Genomic DNA, 18,470 nt, shown 5'->3' on the forward strand with positions numbered 1-18,470 from the left:
TGACCATTCCTCCCCCCCCAGATTGTCCCTGTCCATCTGGTCATGCTTCTGGATTGTTTTATATACTCAGACCAAAGGCATTTATTCATTACTAAAATGTGTACATTTTTCACATGCCACAACCAGAAGAGGAATGGCCAACCCTCTGAGCCTAATTCCTCACTGGGTTTCTTCCTACATTTTCCTAGCCGCTCTGCATCAACATTGTTGTTGCTTGCTTCTTGGGATTTCAGGCTGGGTGTTTTGTAAAAGCACTTTGTCATAACCGCTGATGTAAAAAGGGCTTCATAAAATAGATTTGATTGATTCATGCAGTCTCTTCTAAACAGATGATTTTGAGATGAGTCAGTTGAACTCTGTAAAGCATTTATTTTTGCTGCAATCTGAGGTGCAATTGATCGCAGATTTGAGAAGCTGGTATTTCTAATGAACTCTGGGTCTTCCTTTCCTGTGGTGATCCTCATGAGAGTCAGTTTCATCATAGAGCTTGATGGTTTCTGTGACTGCACTTGAAGAAACTTCTGGAGTTCTTGAAATTGTCTGGATTTACTGACATTCATGTCTTAAAGTAATGATAGACCTTTGTAATTATAGATCTTCGCTTATTTCTGCTGTTTATGCCATAATATGGACTACTACAGTACAGACATAATGATGGTCTTCTGTATACCAACCCAAAAATGCATTAAGGAAAGAAATTCCACAAATTAGCTTTTAACAATGCACACCTGTTAATTGAAATGTATTCCAGGTGATTACCTCATGAAGCTGGTTGAGAAAATGCAAAGAGGGTGCAAAGCTGTCATCATGACAAAAGGTGGCTACTTTGCAGAATCTACAATATGAAATGTTTAAAAATGTTTGGCTTGCTACATGATTCCATACATTATTTCAGACTATTGATGTTTTCATTGTGTTTGGTACTTAACATTAAACTTCAGTGGCAGATTGCAGTTTTCTAAAACTCATTACAAGAAAATAATATTGTAGCTACAGATTAATAACAGCTATGATATGCCCACAAGATGAGCACAAAATTTAATAAAACTACCAAATTGTTTGGTGGGAACAGCTATTTAGCAAAGATATTTTTTATCAAATTATTTTAATGCACAATAATAATAAAGGCCCATTTCACAAATCTTAAATAATTTATATTTTTGTGGGAATAGCTACATTAGGTGTATAAACTTCATATCAAATTGCTCAAGGGTCTACAGTATCTCTATCTTAAAACAAATCCATATCTTGCTTTAATATTTATGTAATTTAAAAGAAAAAGAAGGGCACTGACTTTAAACTGAGTGATACATAGGAGAAAAATTCAAGTCATACATGGGCAGCATTTGCTACATTACACAATATTAATATAAATTGGAGGGATATATGGTTGTGAAGTAAATATGTTACCTTGCGGCCATCACTGGCATGACAGTTCACATTTAACGGAGTCAGTAGTGCCATCAGTTTCTCTTCGTTGCCACTCCTGTAGCACACAAATCATTAAGAATACGGAGAGTCACTTAACGTTGTACTGTAATAGCCCCATTTCCCTTTTAATAGCAGGGCATTTGCACAGATTTAATCAAAAACCAGTTTAAAATAAAAGCCAGGTAGAAAGTCAATTTCAGGGAGTACCTGAAAAAAGCTTAAGGGATAGCAACATTGTCACTATGTAACAACCTTCAAGGACTGATGGTGCTGAAGTGAAACCGACAGTGCATGGTTGTTGCAGAGATTTCTGAGACCGCAATGTTCTATTTGTTCCAGTACGTCAGGCAATTCCAAAGATTTGAGACAGCTAGGCTATAAAGTTGCATTCTCTATTTATAGTGAATATATTCTTCTTATCATTATCAGTACTGATAGCAAATGTATAAAATATTGATTCCTATGTGTAGCGTTGTGATGCTAAATGAGCAATGACCCAGTTTTGGAGTAGATGGGACTTTTTTCCTGGTTTTGGGAAAAGCTGGTTACTTTTTAAGAGACTTACCATTCAACTAAACTAACAATATGCCAACGTCAATTTCCTCCAGAGGTATGCTCAGAGATCATCTGACTTGGGTTAAGTACAACCAATAACTATATATTTAAATTTAGCCAAACCACTTCAAATACTAGCTGATGAAAAATAGAAAAATAATAAGTGGCTGGGGTAATTGTATTATTTTACATGGTTTGAAAACTTTGAAACAAGTAGACATAAGACTACACTGACCTGGCTGCTTCCAGGAGTTCATCCTTCTTGTACTCACCTGAATAACAGGAATGCAAGGTTAGAACAGCAAAGAATGTTACAGTTTCAGTGACATGGCTAAAAAAAAAAAAGAATATTAACCACCTAGAATAGGTGTTTTTTTCTAAAGCACCTAGAATATACTTAAAGCAATGGAGAGAATTAGCTGAAATTGAATAGTTATTTGAAACTCACCGATGAGCACAGCCTTGGCAGAGGGGTCAGCCAAATCCAGAGCAGACTTACCGTCTGTATTACGGATGTTGGGATCAGCACCATGCTGTAGGAGCACTGTGTGAAACAGACATTGTTGAGAAAATGTTTGTTTAAGCCTTTAGCACTTTCTGAATTTCTTCATAAAATGTACCTAAAATGTAACCAAATGTAAGTCCTAATAATATTTTTTTAAAGAGCATGATCAAACAAATATAAAAAGATTTGCACATTTTCAGGTTTTTTGTTACTGAGCAACTTGATCAAATATTGGAAAAGGCTTGCAAACCTAAAAAATAATCAGGTCAACAAATCATGCATTAAAGTACTCCAAAAGTTAGTATTTTGCACCATAATTACAATCAAGCTACCAACTCTATTTTTGGTATTGTGCTTTGTTATGTTTTGCCCATAACTAAATTTTTAGTATATGTTTCTGAACATTTGCCATGATTAAGAAACACAATGGTACCATCAACATGACGGTACAAGTGCTCTGAAACATTTATTACTCTGAATAACTGCTAATATGTAATTCACCGTTGAGCTGCTATTTCACACAATGAAATTAAAGAATCCATGAGTTTGTAGAGTATCGAGTTGAGCCCTTTCATGAACCCAGTCAATTACAATGGAAAAAAGTATATGCAGCTCCTTTATTAAAATGATATACATTGTAGAATTTACAGTACTTCAGTCAAATACTTTGTCGTTTCATGGACAAACATCTAGGACTAAAAACAATAAAGGATAATGAAATGTTTTGCCCTAGATTAATCTGACACTGTCGGAGAAACCTTGCCTTATAGCTTTAACACAGAGGACCGACCATCACAGTCAGACATGGGCTTCCTTACCAATGCACACGTCAATCTTTCCCTTGATGGCTGCCTCATGCAGGGGTGTGTAATTCCAGTTGTCCCGGGCATTAGGGTCCGCACCTTGGCACAGCAGCAGACTCACCACCTCGGCGTGGCCAAAGGAGCAGGCGTTGTGCAGGGGGATGAGACCACCGTCATCTCTGGCGTGCACGTTAGCTCCAGTCTGTAAGAGATGCTCAACCACATCCTTTCGGCCAAAACCTGAAATGGTGATGGACAAGACGTGGTCAGTGTATTCAGGGTGATATTTTGCCAAAATAGTAACGCGTGGTTGGTGGTACAAAAAACAAAACAAATATTTATATTAAAATGAGCAGTCTGCATTTTTGCATCGGTGTTGAATGGTAACATGGGCTGTGTGATGGGATGACAAACTTCATACTGAAGATGTTTGAAAGCAATCATCAATAGTAACAATGTATGTTTTTCTTAAAACATGGCAAGTAGAGCAATGTGCCAAATGATTTATTTTGTTATTTCCCTATTTGCCATAGGCCATATCCTTTGTGTTCAGACTTACAATATGTGGTATTTAGACTACTAAGCTAATGGAAGACAACAAAAATGCTTGAAGAAAGGACCAAGAGCATCAAGCAGTGCAAAATTACTAATTGGGAGTACAACTCTTTTCACGCTTGCATTTCATGATCAACCATCGTATCCATGAATCTATTAGACTAACATAAAATAACTAGCATAACATAAAGAATGTCCCCCGCCAAAGTAAAAAGAATAATGATAGAATTGCAAAAGACTGCAAGATTGAGTTAGGAAGGGAGGTTAAACTGCCGTAAAAATATCACTCCTTGCGGAACCTAAAATAACACAAATGCATTGGTAAATACACACAAGTTGTTGGGTTGTCTTGCAAACAACTTTAACAGAGATACAAAAATACAGTGTATATATAACAAAGGTGACAATAATTATGTTGTACAAATGATTATGCAATTTGTGACTTTTTTTAAACCACTTGAATATAAACATAGGTGTAAAATTGTGCATTGAACAAACAAGATAAAACTATTATGCTCTTATTAATTCTATATAAAGCTTGAAGGCTTCTTTCTATATGGATTTTCTACAAGTATACTCCTGCGTTTCGTTCACATACGCAGAAGTATAGTATGGGTCTGATTTATCAGCGGAAGCATGCTTGTGTGTTGCGTACGCCAGTTTGACAAATCCCAATAATTGTATGCGCACGTAAATCGTAGGATTTTCACATATGCGAGAATTTTATTAGAAACATACGTAAGATTGATATACGAGGGCCCTGGAATCTATTTTCGTTTACGGCAAAACACTGAAAGGTCCATGTATCTCTGAGATGTCAACATCACAGTGACCATCAAGAAGGCACAATGCCAGATGTACAGCTTGTGGCACCTGAGAAAACAGATTTGATGCAGCCATATACAACTAATCGTTATCCATCCTTACCACCAGCAATGTCTGTTTTGGGTCTGCCAGCTGCAGGAGTAACTGCAATGCAGTCTGCAGAAAGAGTAATTGGCCACCTGCCCTCCATTAAGGTCTTACATGACTACAGGGCAAAGTAGCATGCAGGATAGGTCATCCCAGACATCCACCACCCCAGTCACCCACAGTTTCAAAAATGATCCCTGTACAGACAGTCAGTAAATGTCAATTGAGACCAAGATTCTTTTTACCATTATTTACCAGATCAGTTGATTAAGAACAAAATTATTTACAATGATCTGGGGTGAATGTTTAAGGTCAAGGATGAGGACAATTCAGGGTTAACAGTTTTGCTATGCGATTTAAACTAGGGAACACCAGTTAGATGTCCTAACCACTAGCCAACCTTGCCATCCCAGAATTAATATAGCGCAAATGTAAAAATGTACATAATACATTTAACCCCACTATGTCTTGATTGTGTATTCTGCCCCTAGCAGCGCCAGTACACCTACTAAAATGATAGGTGCTTGTAAATGTACTTAGCAAATAAAGGTGCTTCTTCAGTATTTACTCCAGGTGTTCAGACCACTACTCCGCTTTCCTATATTAATTTTGTCCCTGTACTAATATCTACTGTAGTGATCTCTATTCATCACTGTATAAAACTGTGAAACAGACATCAATCATAGGATCCTAATGGGAGGATATGCCACTGTTCAAAGCAAACTTTACAGTTTAGGAGTCAGAAGAGTTAGATGTGACATTAACTGGAATGAGAAACCTAGAGAAATGGGCAGGTACATTCACAGATGTTTCATAATTATGAGCTGTATATAACAGCAAGGAAGTGGAAGAATTGTGATTAGAAACTTAGTTTCCACTTTAGAAGATGATATTAGTAATTATTATATATTGTAGATTTGTCAGCCACCATGTTAATCACCCAAATTAGTGTGTTTCCCCCCAAATCTAAAACAAAAACACTAATCCATAGGTCCACTTTAGAAGTTTCATAATCCTACTTACTCATGAGGGACGTTATCCTTTAACTAAAAGATGAGACAGCACTAGGTCATTTCTATTACACCTAAATAAACATCTCAGCAAATTGCAACAAGATGTTATTACCATCTAATATGTTTAATTACTTTTCCGGATACATGTTTTTTTCCAAGACAACTTTGATATGCTCTAACCAGATAAACTATTTTGGTTAAATAACATTATCTATATCTAAAAGAAAAGTACTGTACCTTAGTTTCTCCAACAACAATACTATGCTTTTATTTCACACCAAATGTATTGTAATGTTCACCTTTGGTGATCATGAGTCTTTTACATGGAAATTGTCTTAATCTAAGCAATGTGGTTAGCGCTGGTTTTGAACTTTAACACCCACACCGTTATGGTATTCTTGATTATAATGCAAAAATTGGTATCCAAGGAAGATATTTAGAAAAACCGTTTAAAAAAACGTGTTGTATGTTTAGCAAGTACAACAATAGTACTAGTAGCGGACTGAGCTACTTACGATTTTGAGGCCGTCAAAAATATGTTTTTAGCATTAACCAGCTAACTAGTTAGCTTCGTTCGATGGCCCTTTCTTGGAAAGCTAGTCCACTATTTCTTATCAAATGTAAATATGTAGATACTGTGGTGATTATTAAATACTTAGTTACGTGATCAGTTCTTCTCGTTAAGACAACCCAAATTGATATATTTGACAAACACAAACCAAAGAAACTGCGATGTCAACACGAAAACAAAGCTGGTTAGCCCTAGCTTAGCTAACCTGCAGCGAAATGAAGAGGAGTTGATTTTCGCCCGGCCATGTCCTTTGCATTCACATTCACCGAGTCCACAAGTCTTTTAACCCGGGATACATCTCCACTCCGACAGGCCTCAAATAGCTCTCTGAAAGCTCCACCGATTCCGGTACAACCGTCGCCAGGGCTCGTGCCTCCTGAACCGGGGCTCGAGACACTACTACTCCCCCCACCCGAGGTTGTTGTGGTGGGGCTTGTGCTGCTCCCACTACTGAAGGCCGGGGCTGGAAGATCTGGCGAGGCCAAAGGATTTTCCATGCCTGCGCTGCATCCACGCTCACCATCCGGCACTACCGTCGCAGTCACAAGATCAATCGTAGGAGAGCCCGGAGGATTTACTGAAAGAGAACCGTTTCGTGGGGGAGATTGTAAACTGCCCTGCGGTTGTTGCTGTGATGAGCGACGAGACACCGCCATTTTCAAAGCAGCTCTCTCACTCCCTCTCTGGAAACAAAAACACTCACTGTCTATGCCACAGCCACTCAGAAGGCCCGCCTACTCGACCAATGGTTTTGTGGTTCTCTTGAAAGATACCATAGCAAAGTCAACAAATCAGTACCAAGTTTGTATTCGTTGATCCGTCATTATTAAATGTAATGTTGGTCCCACAAACTGCCGGTGAAGTGGAACAATATATCAAATTTGGCGTGAGAAATACCGGCGCAGTCTACCAACAATCCCCTACAACATTCGGGCCCACGTGTCTTCTACACCAATCGCTAGGTTGCATGTTATAGGACAGGTACATGTCCAGCTGTCTCGATAATTTGCCCGTTTTTAATGCATTTGTTGTCATTTTCAGGATCAGAAATGCCAACTCCTGTTCTGCTGGTAGCATAGCTAGCTAGCACACAGATCAGTGATGGTAGAAAACCCCCCCTCCCACCTCAATCTGGAAGGCCCAAATTTAAACACAAAGCTGACCAGCTTGTCCTTGTTTTCATAAACACCTTCAATGTCAGTAGAGAAATGCATTTTTAGCCTATTTTTAATCCTTCATCACTGTTCCAGTGCACAAAATCCTGTACTTTCTGAAGACTATTGGTCTGTGACCCTTACCTTGGTCAACATTTGATCACCTAGTCTTGCCCCATCTCAAAGGTATCACTGCAGTTTGCCTTACAAAGGGGTACTCTTACCTTATGAGGTCTGAAGCCTGCTGGTTTTCTGTTGTACCTCATCAGTTGCACTCACCTGGTATCCCAGGTCCAAATAAATCACTGTTAAGAGGGTTGCAATGAAATAATAGAAGAGGAAATGGCTTTGAGATCCAGAAATGAGTTTGGGGGCCTAACAGGTCTGTCACTGAAGCAACATGTGCATTCACTATATTCTCACGATACCTCAACAACCTAAAACAAGTATTAATTGATTCGATACAATTTGTGGGCTTTAGCTCGGCGTTCGTCATCATGCCAGAGCTACTGTAATAGTGAGTAGAGGATGAATCAGATCATTCCAGTGCTGAAGGATACAGCGCCCAGAATAGGCATGCCCTGTTGGTTAAAAAGTGAGCGATCCCCAGACTGGCCCAACATACTTTCTGGGAAAAAGACAACGGACCGGCACGTTATGAATACGTTTCACGCCAAAACCAGTTTTATTTGCAACAGCAATATCTTGAGTAACAAAACAATCAACACAAATAGAATTGGAAGCCGCTGATGTCTTCTTAACTCTTATGGGTACTGTAGGGGTCACAGTGGCATTTATAAAACACTCCAATAATGAACAAATCTTTGTCCAACAAAGTAATCCAACATAACAGAAAGTCACCCTTTTTTCTCATCATTTATCGTGTTTGTCTTCTGGCGGGGGGGAGCTGAGGCTACAGAAGTACACATCAGAGGAAGTAGAGCTTGTCTGCAAGCTGGATGGATGGCTCTGAGTGGAGGTACTGGCCTGACAGGAAGGCCAGTTTGTGGGCATACTTGCACGGTGCTGGCACTCTGATAGTTCCGGGCCAATTCCAGTACATGTGGCACATTTTGAAGGTAAGCCTGGAGTCGCAGAGTTAGATTGTGTTAACATGGACAGACTGTTACTGCTGCAAGAATTACAAGCTTTCATGTGACATCCAATCCACCCACCAACATATTAAGTAAATAATACCTGAAGGTACTGGCAGATATTTTGCCCTTACTCACAGGTTTATGGTGACATAATGTACATCACTGTCTGTTTAACCTTACCTTTGCAAGTGGTCTGGGGAGAGGTTTGCTGTGTTGTAGACTGAGATGTAGTGTGTGGGCAAGCCACAGCCCTGTCGAATGTGATGTGCCATCAGGTAGAAGTCAATCCTAGGGAGAGAAAAATAATGTAATCAGTGTTACAAAACTGATGATCTGGTGACCCAAGCCTAATTCCAATCCTGTCCACTTTTTCCATCTACCCAAAAAATGTAAACATGAAGGAAACTATCTGGGCAATCAAATCAACCTTTCCTGTTATATCAAAAAACTATTACAAACACACACTTTTAGGAAAAGGGGGCCATTTTATGCATTTTGCTTAACTAATTCCAGTCCTTTTCAATATTGATCCTGTTTTTATTTATTTAAAACAAATATATATTTTCTGTAAATCTACACTGACTCAACTTTTTTTAAGAATAAACTACTTTTCACTAAAATACAATGCATTTTGAGATGCATAATAATAGTAACTAATTACAATAGTGCTACATCAACACAACTACATGAAACCTTCACTTTTTAATTTTTTACTTGAAAAATGCATTTACGCACGCACGCACGCACGCACGCACGCACGCACACACACACACAGTAATAACTTCAATCCCTTCAAGGCAATTTATAGATATATGAGGGGATAAAATATTTTTGTTTCATTGCTGTTCAACAAACCATTCAACCATTTATTAACCGATAAACAAACTGTTATAATTGTTCAAAATAGATGGTCAATGGAATAAAAATAAAGCCTATTGTCTTTCAGTCGAAAGGCTATTGTAACCTACAAAAACGGCAGAGGTTATCCTAAAATCATGTGTCACTACAATTTAACATAGGTGGAAGCCAATACATTTGTTGTGGGCTTTTGAAGGAAATTGGTGTTTGGCTAATTGCTTTTATTTGGCCGATTATTTCAGACAACTGTGGTTGTGTGTGAATAGGTGTCCAATATGCTTCAGAAAAATTTGTAATACATTTTTGTAACAATTTAAAGTGATTGTAATTTTTTTCTCTGTTGCCGTTTTGTTGAAGTTTAACAGCCTTATTCACTACATCTATATCCAGCCATTGTATAACATACATTTATAGAAAGCCAATATGTATTTACTATCGTATAGTTTATGCATTTTCCATAAATTATCAGACTTATTGTCTTGTGTTTTGTTATATATATATAATATAAAAAAATATTAAAACAGTGGCAGGGCATCTTTGAACTCAGAACACTTGAGGAATGAGGCAAGAGGTCCTACCTCATACTAAATACATATACCTAATAATACTGCCAGGGGGTGTATATTTCTAGCAAAATGACTGGGCTTATGCGCATTTTACTCAAGCACCATCTCACTCCTCCAATGTTCTGTTTAAACCAGGCTCTTTATTGCCGTGGATGTGTGATGAGATACATACATTTTTCACTAATTTATTCCACAACACTATTCAACATATGTATAGACTGATTAGTATGACTGGAAACTAACTTATTAATGGTTTTCCATGAACATCCTTGATGTACAGTTAGAGAGGGACAAGGAAGAGAACTAGCATTGAACTCATTAATGACAGAGCCAGAGACTAACCAGTCCCTGTTAGTGACAGTGTGGTCCAGAACAGTCCCAGGTGGAGGGGTTCCAAATCGCGCTCCGGAACACGAGTACAGAGTTGTGCTGATGTGTTTCTGCACCACAATAAAGACCAGTTTGGGTTCACAGCGAGGAAATGTCTCAAAGCACTTGAGCAACTGAGGGACCTCATAAAGCTCAACTGTCTTCAGCTGGCCTTCAGAAACCCCATCCCGGTACACCACTATCTTTTCTGGGAAGTTGTGGTTCACCTGGAAAAACAAAAAATATGAAGGTCTTTAAAATTACTATATTGGCATAGAAATTTCATTGTTTTATTTTAATAAATTGAAAATCAAAATGAATTATTGTAAAGTGATACTGGTCATATCTTGGGGAGAACCATGTTGCTTGCATAACCCCCACTAATATTTGGTAGAGCCACCTTTTACTGCAAGAACTTTTAAGTTACAGATTTGTGCCAAGATGTTCAGGTTGGTTAGACGATACTGGTGGGCCACATATTCTCAATGTGATTGGGATAGGGACTTGACTGGGACTCTGTAGGACATTCACCATTTTGTTCATGGACCACTTCAATGTCTTTGGTCTTGTGCTTAACCAGCTGAAAGGTGAATTTCCGAGCTTCAGATTTATCTACCTGTTTTTGTTCCATAAATTCCTTCTTCAATTTTAACAAAATGCCCATTTGCTGCTCATGAAAAGCATCCCCAAAACATGATGTCACCATGATACTTCTTTAAAGAAAACATGGGGTGTGTTGGGTTTGCACTAAATATCACGTTTTCAATGTGAGCTAAAAAAAAAATAGGATTAGTGCATCTGACCTTCATCTGACTTTTATTAACTCTCCGGCTTTTTGTCATAGTCCATGTGTACTTTCAGATGGTACTTATTGAGTAATGGCTTTTTTTTCATGCTACGCTGTCCTACAAACCAAAATAACGCAGAACTTTTGATGTGATTCATTGGTACCCATCACTCTCAAGTGATTGTTGGCCTCTGTGGATTCTCTCTTATGTCTCTGTTTGAGTGCTGAGTTTTGAGGGCTTTTATTCTCTTTTAAATTCTTCCTTGTAGATCCTCTCCAACTAGTTCAGACTGTATCAGGAGGGTCAGTGAACTGCGATGTTCAGGTCTCCACACAGATGTTGAATGGGATTCAAGTCCAGGCTTTGGTTGGGCCAATCGAGGACATTCACAAACTAGCTCCGAAGCTACTCCAGCGTCATCTTGGCTGTGTACTTCAGGTTGTTGCCGTACTGATGAAGCCAAGGTTAAACTTTGTGGCCATAATTCCAAAAGGTATGTTTGGCACAAAAACAGCACTGCACATCACCCAAAGAACACCATACCCACAGTGAAGCAGGGTGGTGGCAGCATCATGCTTTGGGGCTTTTTTTCTTCAGCTGGAACCGGGACCTTAGTCAGGGTGAAGGGAATTATGAACAGTTCCAAATGCCAGGCAATTTTGGAACAGAAACTTCAGGCGTCCATTAGAAAGATGAAGAGGAAATTCACCTTTCAGCATGACAACGACCCAAAGCACACATCCAAATCCACAAAAGCATGGCTTCACCAGAAGAAGATTAACATTTTGGAATGGCCCAGCCAGAGCCCAGACCTGAATCTAATTGAACATCTGTGGGGTGATCTGAAGAGGGCTGTGCACAGATGTCCTCGCAATCTGAGAGATTTGGAGCACTTTTGCAAAGAGGAGTGGGCAAATATTGCCACGTCAAGATGTGCCATGCTAATAGACTCCTACCCAAAAAGACTGAGTGCTGTAATAAAATCAAAAGGTGCTTCAACAAAGTATTAGTTTAAGGGTTTGCACACTTATGCAACCAGGTTATTCTGAGTTTTTTATTTTTCCACCTCAAAGATTTCAGTTAGTTTTTCATATTGAATTTTTCACATTATAGGTCACTTTAAAGGTGGAAAAAGTTCTGACATGATTTATCTTCGTTTCATTCTTTTACATCACAAGAACCTGGCATTTTAACAGGGGTGTGTAGACTTTTTATATTCACTGTAGGTGACGATAACAGACTTTTACAACAAGTGAAAAAATGAGAAAATATGTAGCCAGCGAAGTGTTTGAATATCCTGAAGAAATCCTAAAGCATAATTCGAAATTCCACCAGAAACAGTCACAATATAACAGTAAACTAGTGATGGCCGCTCTTCTAGCAGCAGGATAATATGCTAGCAGTGCTAACTCAAATAAAAGCCATCATTGAACTATATAAGGGGATATAGTTAATCTAGTCTGTCAATCTAGTTTGTCATTTTATGTTTAATGTCCAATGTTATTTTCTGTTGTTTCTTTATATACAAGATTAACTATATGGCCTAATACATTTAAGTTATGGCTTGTATTGTGATATTGAAAATCTGATTGCTGCCAGCATATTATCCTGCTGCTAAAATAACGTTAATTAAGCCTCTTTTGGCCATCACTACAGTAAACAGTTTCATTTTAGGCTTCCCGTAGCTACAGAAGGTTGTAGCCAGCAAAGTTTTTGTCAAATCTGAACAAATCCTCTTTTACCACTGGCCGTTTTAACAGCTAATCAGCCATTTGTGAATGACATTGAGTATCTATCAATATAGGTGACGATAACTGACTTTTGTCAAGTGAAAAGACCAGATAATCCTGTAGGCAGCGAAGTGTTTGTCTATCCTGAACAAATCAAAATTTCCACCAGAACTGTTTTATTTTAGACTTCCTATTACGTAGCTACATAAGGTTATAACCAGAAGTTTTTGTCCATCCTGAACCTCAGGCATAATGTGTTTAGACTGTTTCAGGAATCGAACGCGGGACCTGTTCTTCCGTAGCCCGCATCTCTAACCACTACACTATTTAACAAGGGGTAGTCAGTCAGTCAGGGACGGACGGACTCACTCACTCAGTAAGAGACATTACTCTTCTGGGTCGGCTCCGCTTACGTGGTCCGGCAAAAATATTTTTCTGAACAAAAGCCATAACATCCCTATTGTTAAACCAGCCATAACATCCCTATTGTTAAACTAGTTACCTCGTAATATTTCTGCAGTGCAGCCACCAGGCATACCCTTAACCCGTTGATGATTTCCTCGTTGGGCATCTGGAAGGTCACTCGGGAATACCACCTGGTAAGCAGGCTGAGGAAGGGAAGGAATAGCTGGAAATGTAAAAGGTTGTGTCCCAAATTGCAACCCATTTCATTTTGGGCCTGAGGCACAAATTGTGAATGCACCATGTAGTTGCAGGGATATTAAACTGAAGTGCTAGGGGCCAAAACAGTTCCATTAATCTACTTGGAACATTTAATATTATCTGGGAAAATCTATTCTCCTGTAATTCCACACTGGAGGTGCTGTCAATCATAACCCAATGTACCAGTTACAGACAATTAGGGCTGTCTGTTCTACGTTCCAAGAAGACCTCCTGTCACCTGAGTGTTATGTGCTTTACAAAATCATGTCAGGCTGCCCAACAAAGAGTACTTTTCTCAAGAATAAAAACAAATGTCACTGAACCAACAGACAATAGGTGAAGTGTCAATTCAGGTTACAAATGTGAATCCTAGTGAAAGTAGACATTTCATTGCATTATTATATATATATATTTTTTACACTTAAGTGATTTAGCAAACGCTCTTATCCAGAGCGACTTAGTAGTAAGAGCATACATTCTTTGCCAGTGTGCATTGGCTCCCATTGATCTAGCGCTAATCTGGCTAGCAGATGACTGACAAACTCATTGTTTTGACATTTTGCTTAGTGGCATTGTGAATATCATCTATGTACAGTATGTAATGTGGTCTCAGCATAACATAAGTCATAAATGTCCCAAATTCCCAGAGAACATTAAGGAATATGTAGTCTTTGATGCAGTCTCAGATCTGAAAGATTTAGGCGTTAATTAGGAGTTGCTTAATTCAGTGTTAACCTGAAAACATTTAAACATCTGAAACTTGGAAAAACAAGTCTGCTCTTTTATTTGGCCCACAAATGCAGGAACTGGGGCAAAGTGAATGACACTTTTTGACAAGAAGGGATAAAGTAGGTAGTGGGAGGTTGATCCTCTGTTCTGCCTGTTTTTCTGCTTCCTTCCCACAGGATGTTATTAGGCAAAATAAATAACATACCAAAGGGCCCTAGAAAAGCCATGAATGAAGAAATTATTACCTGTTCAGGCTGGCGACAAATCCCATGACGGATCTGTTCTTCTTGCTTGTGTCGTGATGGACGTCCACTCCAATTACCATCAGATGTTTCTGTTAAAATGGAGAACAATGACAGCTGCTTAATATACCACACAAAAACTATACATAACAGCTGCCAAGCAACTAATGGACATCATATGAAACACATTTGTGCCCAGCAAACCTCTCCTATTCATCCATAATGCTATTGTTAGCTCAATATTAATCAAATCAGTGCGCGGGTGTTCCTCCCCTGCTCTCCAGTCACGATTGTGCTAGAAGCAATCAAGATAACCCGACCCAACCCGTTGCAAATTCTGCAGTTACACTCCCGCAGTTGCCTTTTAAGTCACACGTGAAAAACATGCAATATCAATGCTCAAATGTAGACCTAAATTGCTTTTTCATAAAGTAAAATGTGTTGTAAAAAATATTGTTTGTTGATTGGAATCATGATAATATTGTCTATGTCACTCAGGTTTTCTTTACTAATATTACGTTTTGTATAAGGATCTGACAACATTCAGTCAAAGATATGCATAAAAAGACAGACAGGGAACAATACTTTTCTGTGAATGTATACTTTAAACTGCTTGCCTAAAAGACCTTAATCAAAAAACAATCAACCTGTTGACAAAATGGGCTCAGCCTAAATAAATGAAACATCTGGCTGTGATATTTCATGTGCACCTGTTATAAAATCCCCCGTCTTATCTTTTTACTGACTCCCATCCAGTAAGGCTTTAGGTGTTGATTGGTCAACCAGGTTGGGCTTATATGCATTTAGGCTTACATTTTGATTTTTCTAATAGGTTCCATTCATTTGCGAGTTTAAATTAATTCACGAACAATCCATCGCTTAAAAAAACTATAGCAGCCAAATCTATAACAGGGTACGTAAACCTCCCCCACACTTATCAACACTGTATCCAATAAATTATTGTAATTTTAATACCTGATTGGAAGCTAGCGCGATTGATCAGACAGCTAAAGGTTGTATTAAAATGTTCACAAGATGGTCATAAAAGGGTTTTGCAGTCACTGTTCAGTCTCTTGCACCCGTGTAGGATCTGGAAATACTCTCTATATCTCTGTATACTTCAGATTTTGGTTTTGGGCATTAGGTCATGCATGTTTTCTGCCTACCTGTTTAACTCATACTTAAATAAATGCTTTGTTAATTAAGTACAATATTTTAATATTAGTAGTATTGCTGTTTGAGGTTTTCCTCTACAATGTTAAGTCAATACATTTAAACGTTAAGACAATTCTCATAGTTCTCCTTCCCAAGAGTCATGCCGTTTGCTTGCTGTACTCCATTTTCATTTCAGAGTAGTAGGTTTTGCATAGTCCTATACGGCTTTCTACCAAAAGACACGTATATTAAAAATTAACTCACTACTAGAAAACCAGTACTAATCAATACTAACCAAGGGGATGTTTACAGTCCACAGCTCTCCCCCTAGTTTGCAGTTCATCTGCAGCAGGATTTTCTGAGCAATGCTCCTCAGCTTTTGGGGTTGGGAAATCGTCCGGACATTAATGGCCTACAAAACCAAAGAGATTATAATTGTTAACATAGCATTTAATGAAAATTCTCAAAGTTATCAATAGCTGCAGGCTTAATGGAAATATAGAAACTTTATAAATCTAGTTTCTGACTGCATTGTCCTTAAACCTTTGTATTAGACTCATCAACCAGCTGAGAAACGTTTTGTCTGCTTGTCAAAAAACAGTGATCTATATGAATAGTGTAAATCTAAGTTGCTTGACAATTTCTGAAGCCTACTTGGTAAGTATTCACTAACCTTAGAGGACAAAGTTGAAAAAAAAAGACATTTACTGTACACTGTTTTAAATTGATTACTGTTGTTGAGGGGATGATAGTAAATATACTGAGGTGAGTAGTCAATAATCTGGCATTCTCAACCTGAGAGGGCACAGGGCTCTGGACACAACACAGCTTCTTGATGGCACTGTATAGGTCATCTCTGTTTCCCGTCATGATGCAAACTACTAACTGGACGTTTGGCTGAAAAATTGGAAAAGATGCAAATAAACAAAGCTCATTATGACAGATTGACAATTTAAAGAATGTATAGTTATTTTCCACATAGTAGCACTTTACAAACTCACCTTAATCCCATAACACAAATTACCATACAGTAGTATTGTTTTACTAGTTCATGTTTTTAAATAGGTTCAACCATTCAGAGTGTAATAGATGTTTTTTTTTTATTGTTTTTTTTATTATGACCTATAGAGCATCTTTGATTTAATAAGAGTAATTGTTCATAATAGAAGAATGCTCCAAGACATGGTGCTCAGAAGTAGTGTCATGTCCTACCTCACTGGTGAGCTGAGAGTGGATGCTCTTTATGTAGGTCTCTGTGCGATCGTCCTTCAGTTCAACGCGGATTGGTCGGTCCAGCCTTAGGCCCATAGGTCCCGCCACCTGCCCAAAACAGGACACTAGGTCCTCAGCCTGCTCAGCACAACGCCGTGGGTAGAAGATTGCCCAGCAATTCATAGGTATCTAACAGACAGAAAACCGAAAAGCAGGAAAGAGAGGAGTCAATAAGGAGAAAAGGGGTCTGTCTAAATTGCATTTTTAACAAAGTGCACTGATTCTGGCCAGGAGACATTGTTTTTGTTGGTTTTTAATGTCGTTGTTTTTTTACATTACCTGTATTGCCTGGGAATCAAGTGCATTTTTTATCTGAATATTTAAATATATCGATGAAGGATATGGACTTAAAAATTGTTATAATCTTCACCTGGCACAGCCATTTGGGGTTTAGGTAGTTATATAAGCAATCTAATTATGTAAAAAAGGTTCTATAATCAAATCAGTGAGCTGTACTTGACCCTCTGATGCTAAGACATACACTGCTGATGGAAGCATCCCTGACAACTTCCCTGGACCAGCTGAGATCAGCTCCTGTTACGAAGGATGCTGACTGCAGACAAATGGTCTCCAGGGGCAGAATTCTTCCTGTAGTCTGGAAGGAACAACAGAGGATATTATGAGAGAAAGAGAATTTGTTTATTGTCATGTAATCAAATTCATAATCATACATGCACAGCATACACCGAGCTTAGCTTGAACAAAATATCAAAGGTCATCACGCACCTACTGCTGGAGTGAAACTTTTATAAGCACAGTAATTGCTAAAATATTCTAAATGCAATTAGGTGTTATAAAATAAAAATAAGCATTTTGATAACAAAGACTAAAATGTGTATTTAAAATTCGATATGTCCGATACTCAAGTTTCCAAATTATTTCATGTTTAGGACCACCAAATTAAATGATCCCCATTGCAAGGACCCCATGCGTAGGGTATGGTATATGGCCAATATACCATAACTAAGAGTCAATATACCATAACTAACTGTCTCCCGGTTAGACTTTGATATTGACTGTATTTGTGCACACGTACACACGCACACACGCACACACGCGCACACACACACACGCGCACACACACACGCGCACACACACACACACACACACACACACACACACACACACACACACACACCTAAAGGATTATTAGGAACACCTGTTCAATTTCTCCTTAATGCAATTATCTAATCAACCAATCACAAGGCAGCTGTTTCAATGCATTTAGGGCTGTGGTCCTGGTCAAGACAGTCTCCTGAACTCCAAACTGAATGTCAGAATGGGAAAGAAAGGTGATTTAAGCAATTTTGAGCGTGGCATGGTTGTTGGTGCCAGACGGGCCGGTCTGAGTATTTCACAATCTGCTCAGTTACTGGGATTTTCACGCACAACCATTTCTAGGGTTTACAAAGAATGGTGTGAAAAGGGAAAAACATCCAGTATGCGGCAGTCCTGTGAGCGAAAATGCCTTGTTGATGCTAGAGGTCAGAGGAGAATGGGCC

At 38.6% G+C, this 18,470-nt stretch overlaps 2 protein-coding genes across 7 annotated transcripts in view; both read right to left on the reverse strand.

The window, feature by feature from the left end:
- The window catches only part of LOC105029443 (poly [ADP-ribose] polymerase tankyrase-1), a 29,869-nt gene extending 22,576 nt beyond the window's left edge, over positions 1 to 7,293 (reverse strand). For all 4 annotated transcript variants that reach the window (XM_010902803.5, XM_010902806.5, XM_010902805.5 and 1 more), the window contains exons 1-5: positions 6,551 to 7,293; positions 3,310 to 3,534; positions 2,435 to 2,530; positions 2,222 to 2,258; positions 1,411 to 1,486 (exon numbers count right to left, since the gene is read on the reverse strand). In XM_010902803.5, the coding sequence (XP_010901105.2) occupies positions 1,411 to 1,486; positions 2,222 to 2,258; positions 2,435 to 2,530; positions 3,310 to 3,534; positions 6,551 to 7,001 (885 nt within the window). In that variant the 5' untranslated portion in view covers positions 7,002 to 7,293. The remainder of the gene's footprint in view (positions 1 to 1,410; positions 1,487 to 2,221; positions 2,259 to 2,434; positions 2,531 to 3,309; positions 3,535 to 6,550) is intronic.
- An 877-nt stretch (positions 7,294 to 8,170) lies between these two features.
- The window catches only part of piwil2 (piwi-like RNA-mediated gene silencing 2), a 49,069-nt gene continuing 38,769 nt past the window's right edge, over positions 8,171 to 18,470 (reverse strand). For all 3 annotated transcript variants that reach the window (XM_010902801.3, XM_010902800.3, XM_020052207.2), the window contains exons 15-23: positions 17,450 to 17,563; positions 16,909 to 17,097; positions 16,492 to 16,593; positions 15,992 to 16,108; positions 14,545 to 14,633; positions 13,410 to 13,515; positions 10,363 to 10,616; positions 8,777 to 8,884; positions 8,171 to 8,584 (exon numbers count right to left, since the gene is read on the reverse strand). In XM_010902801.3, the coding sequence (XP_010901103.2) occupies positions 8,428 to 8,584; positions 8,777 to 8,884; positions 10,363 to 10,616; positions 13,410 to 13,515; positions 14,545 to 14,633; positions 15,992 to 16,108; positions 16,492 to 16,593; positions 16,909 to 17,097; positions 17,450 to 17,563 (1,236 nt within the window). In that variant the 3' untranslated portion in view covers positions 8,171 to 8,427. The remainder of the gene's footprint in view (positions 8,585 to 8,776; positions 8,885 to 10,362; positions 10,617 to 13,409; positions 13,516 to 14,544; positions 14,634 to 15,991; positions 16,109 to 16,491; positions 16,594 to 16,908; positions 17,098 to 17,449; positions 17,564 to 18,470) is intronic.

The sequence above is a fragment of the Esox lucius genome, chromosome 13 (assembly GCF_011004845.1).
Source record: "Esox lucius isolate fEsoLuc1 chromosome 13, fEsoLuc1.pri, whole genome shotgun sequence".
In the NCBI taxonomy this organism is placed as follows: Eukaryota; Metazoa; Chordata; class Actinopteri; order Esociformes; family Esocidae; genus Esox; species Esox lucius.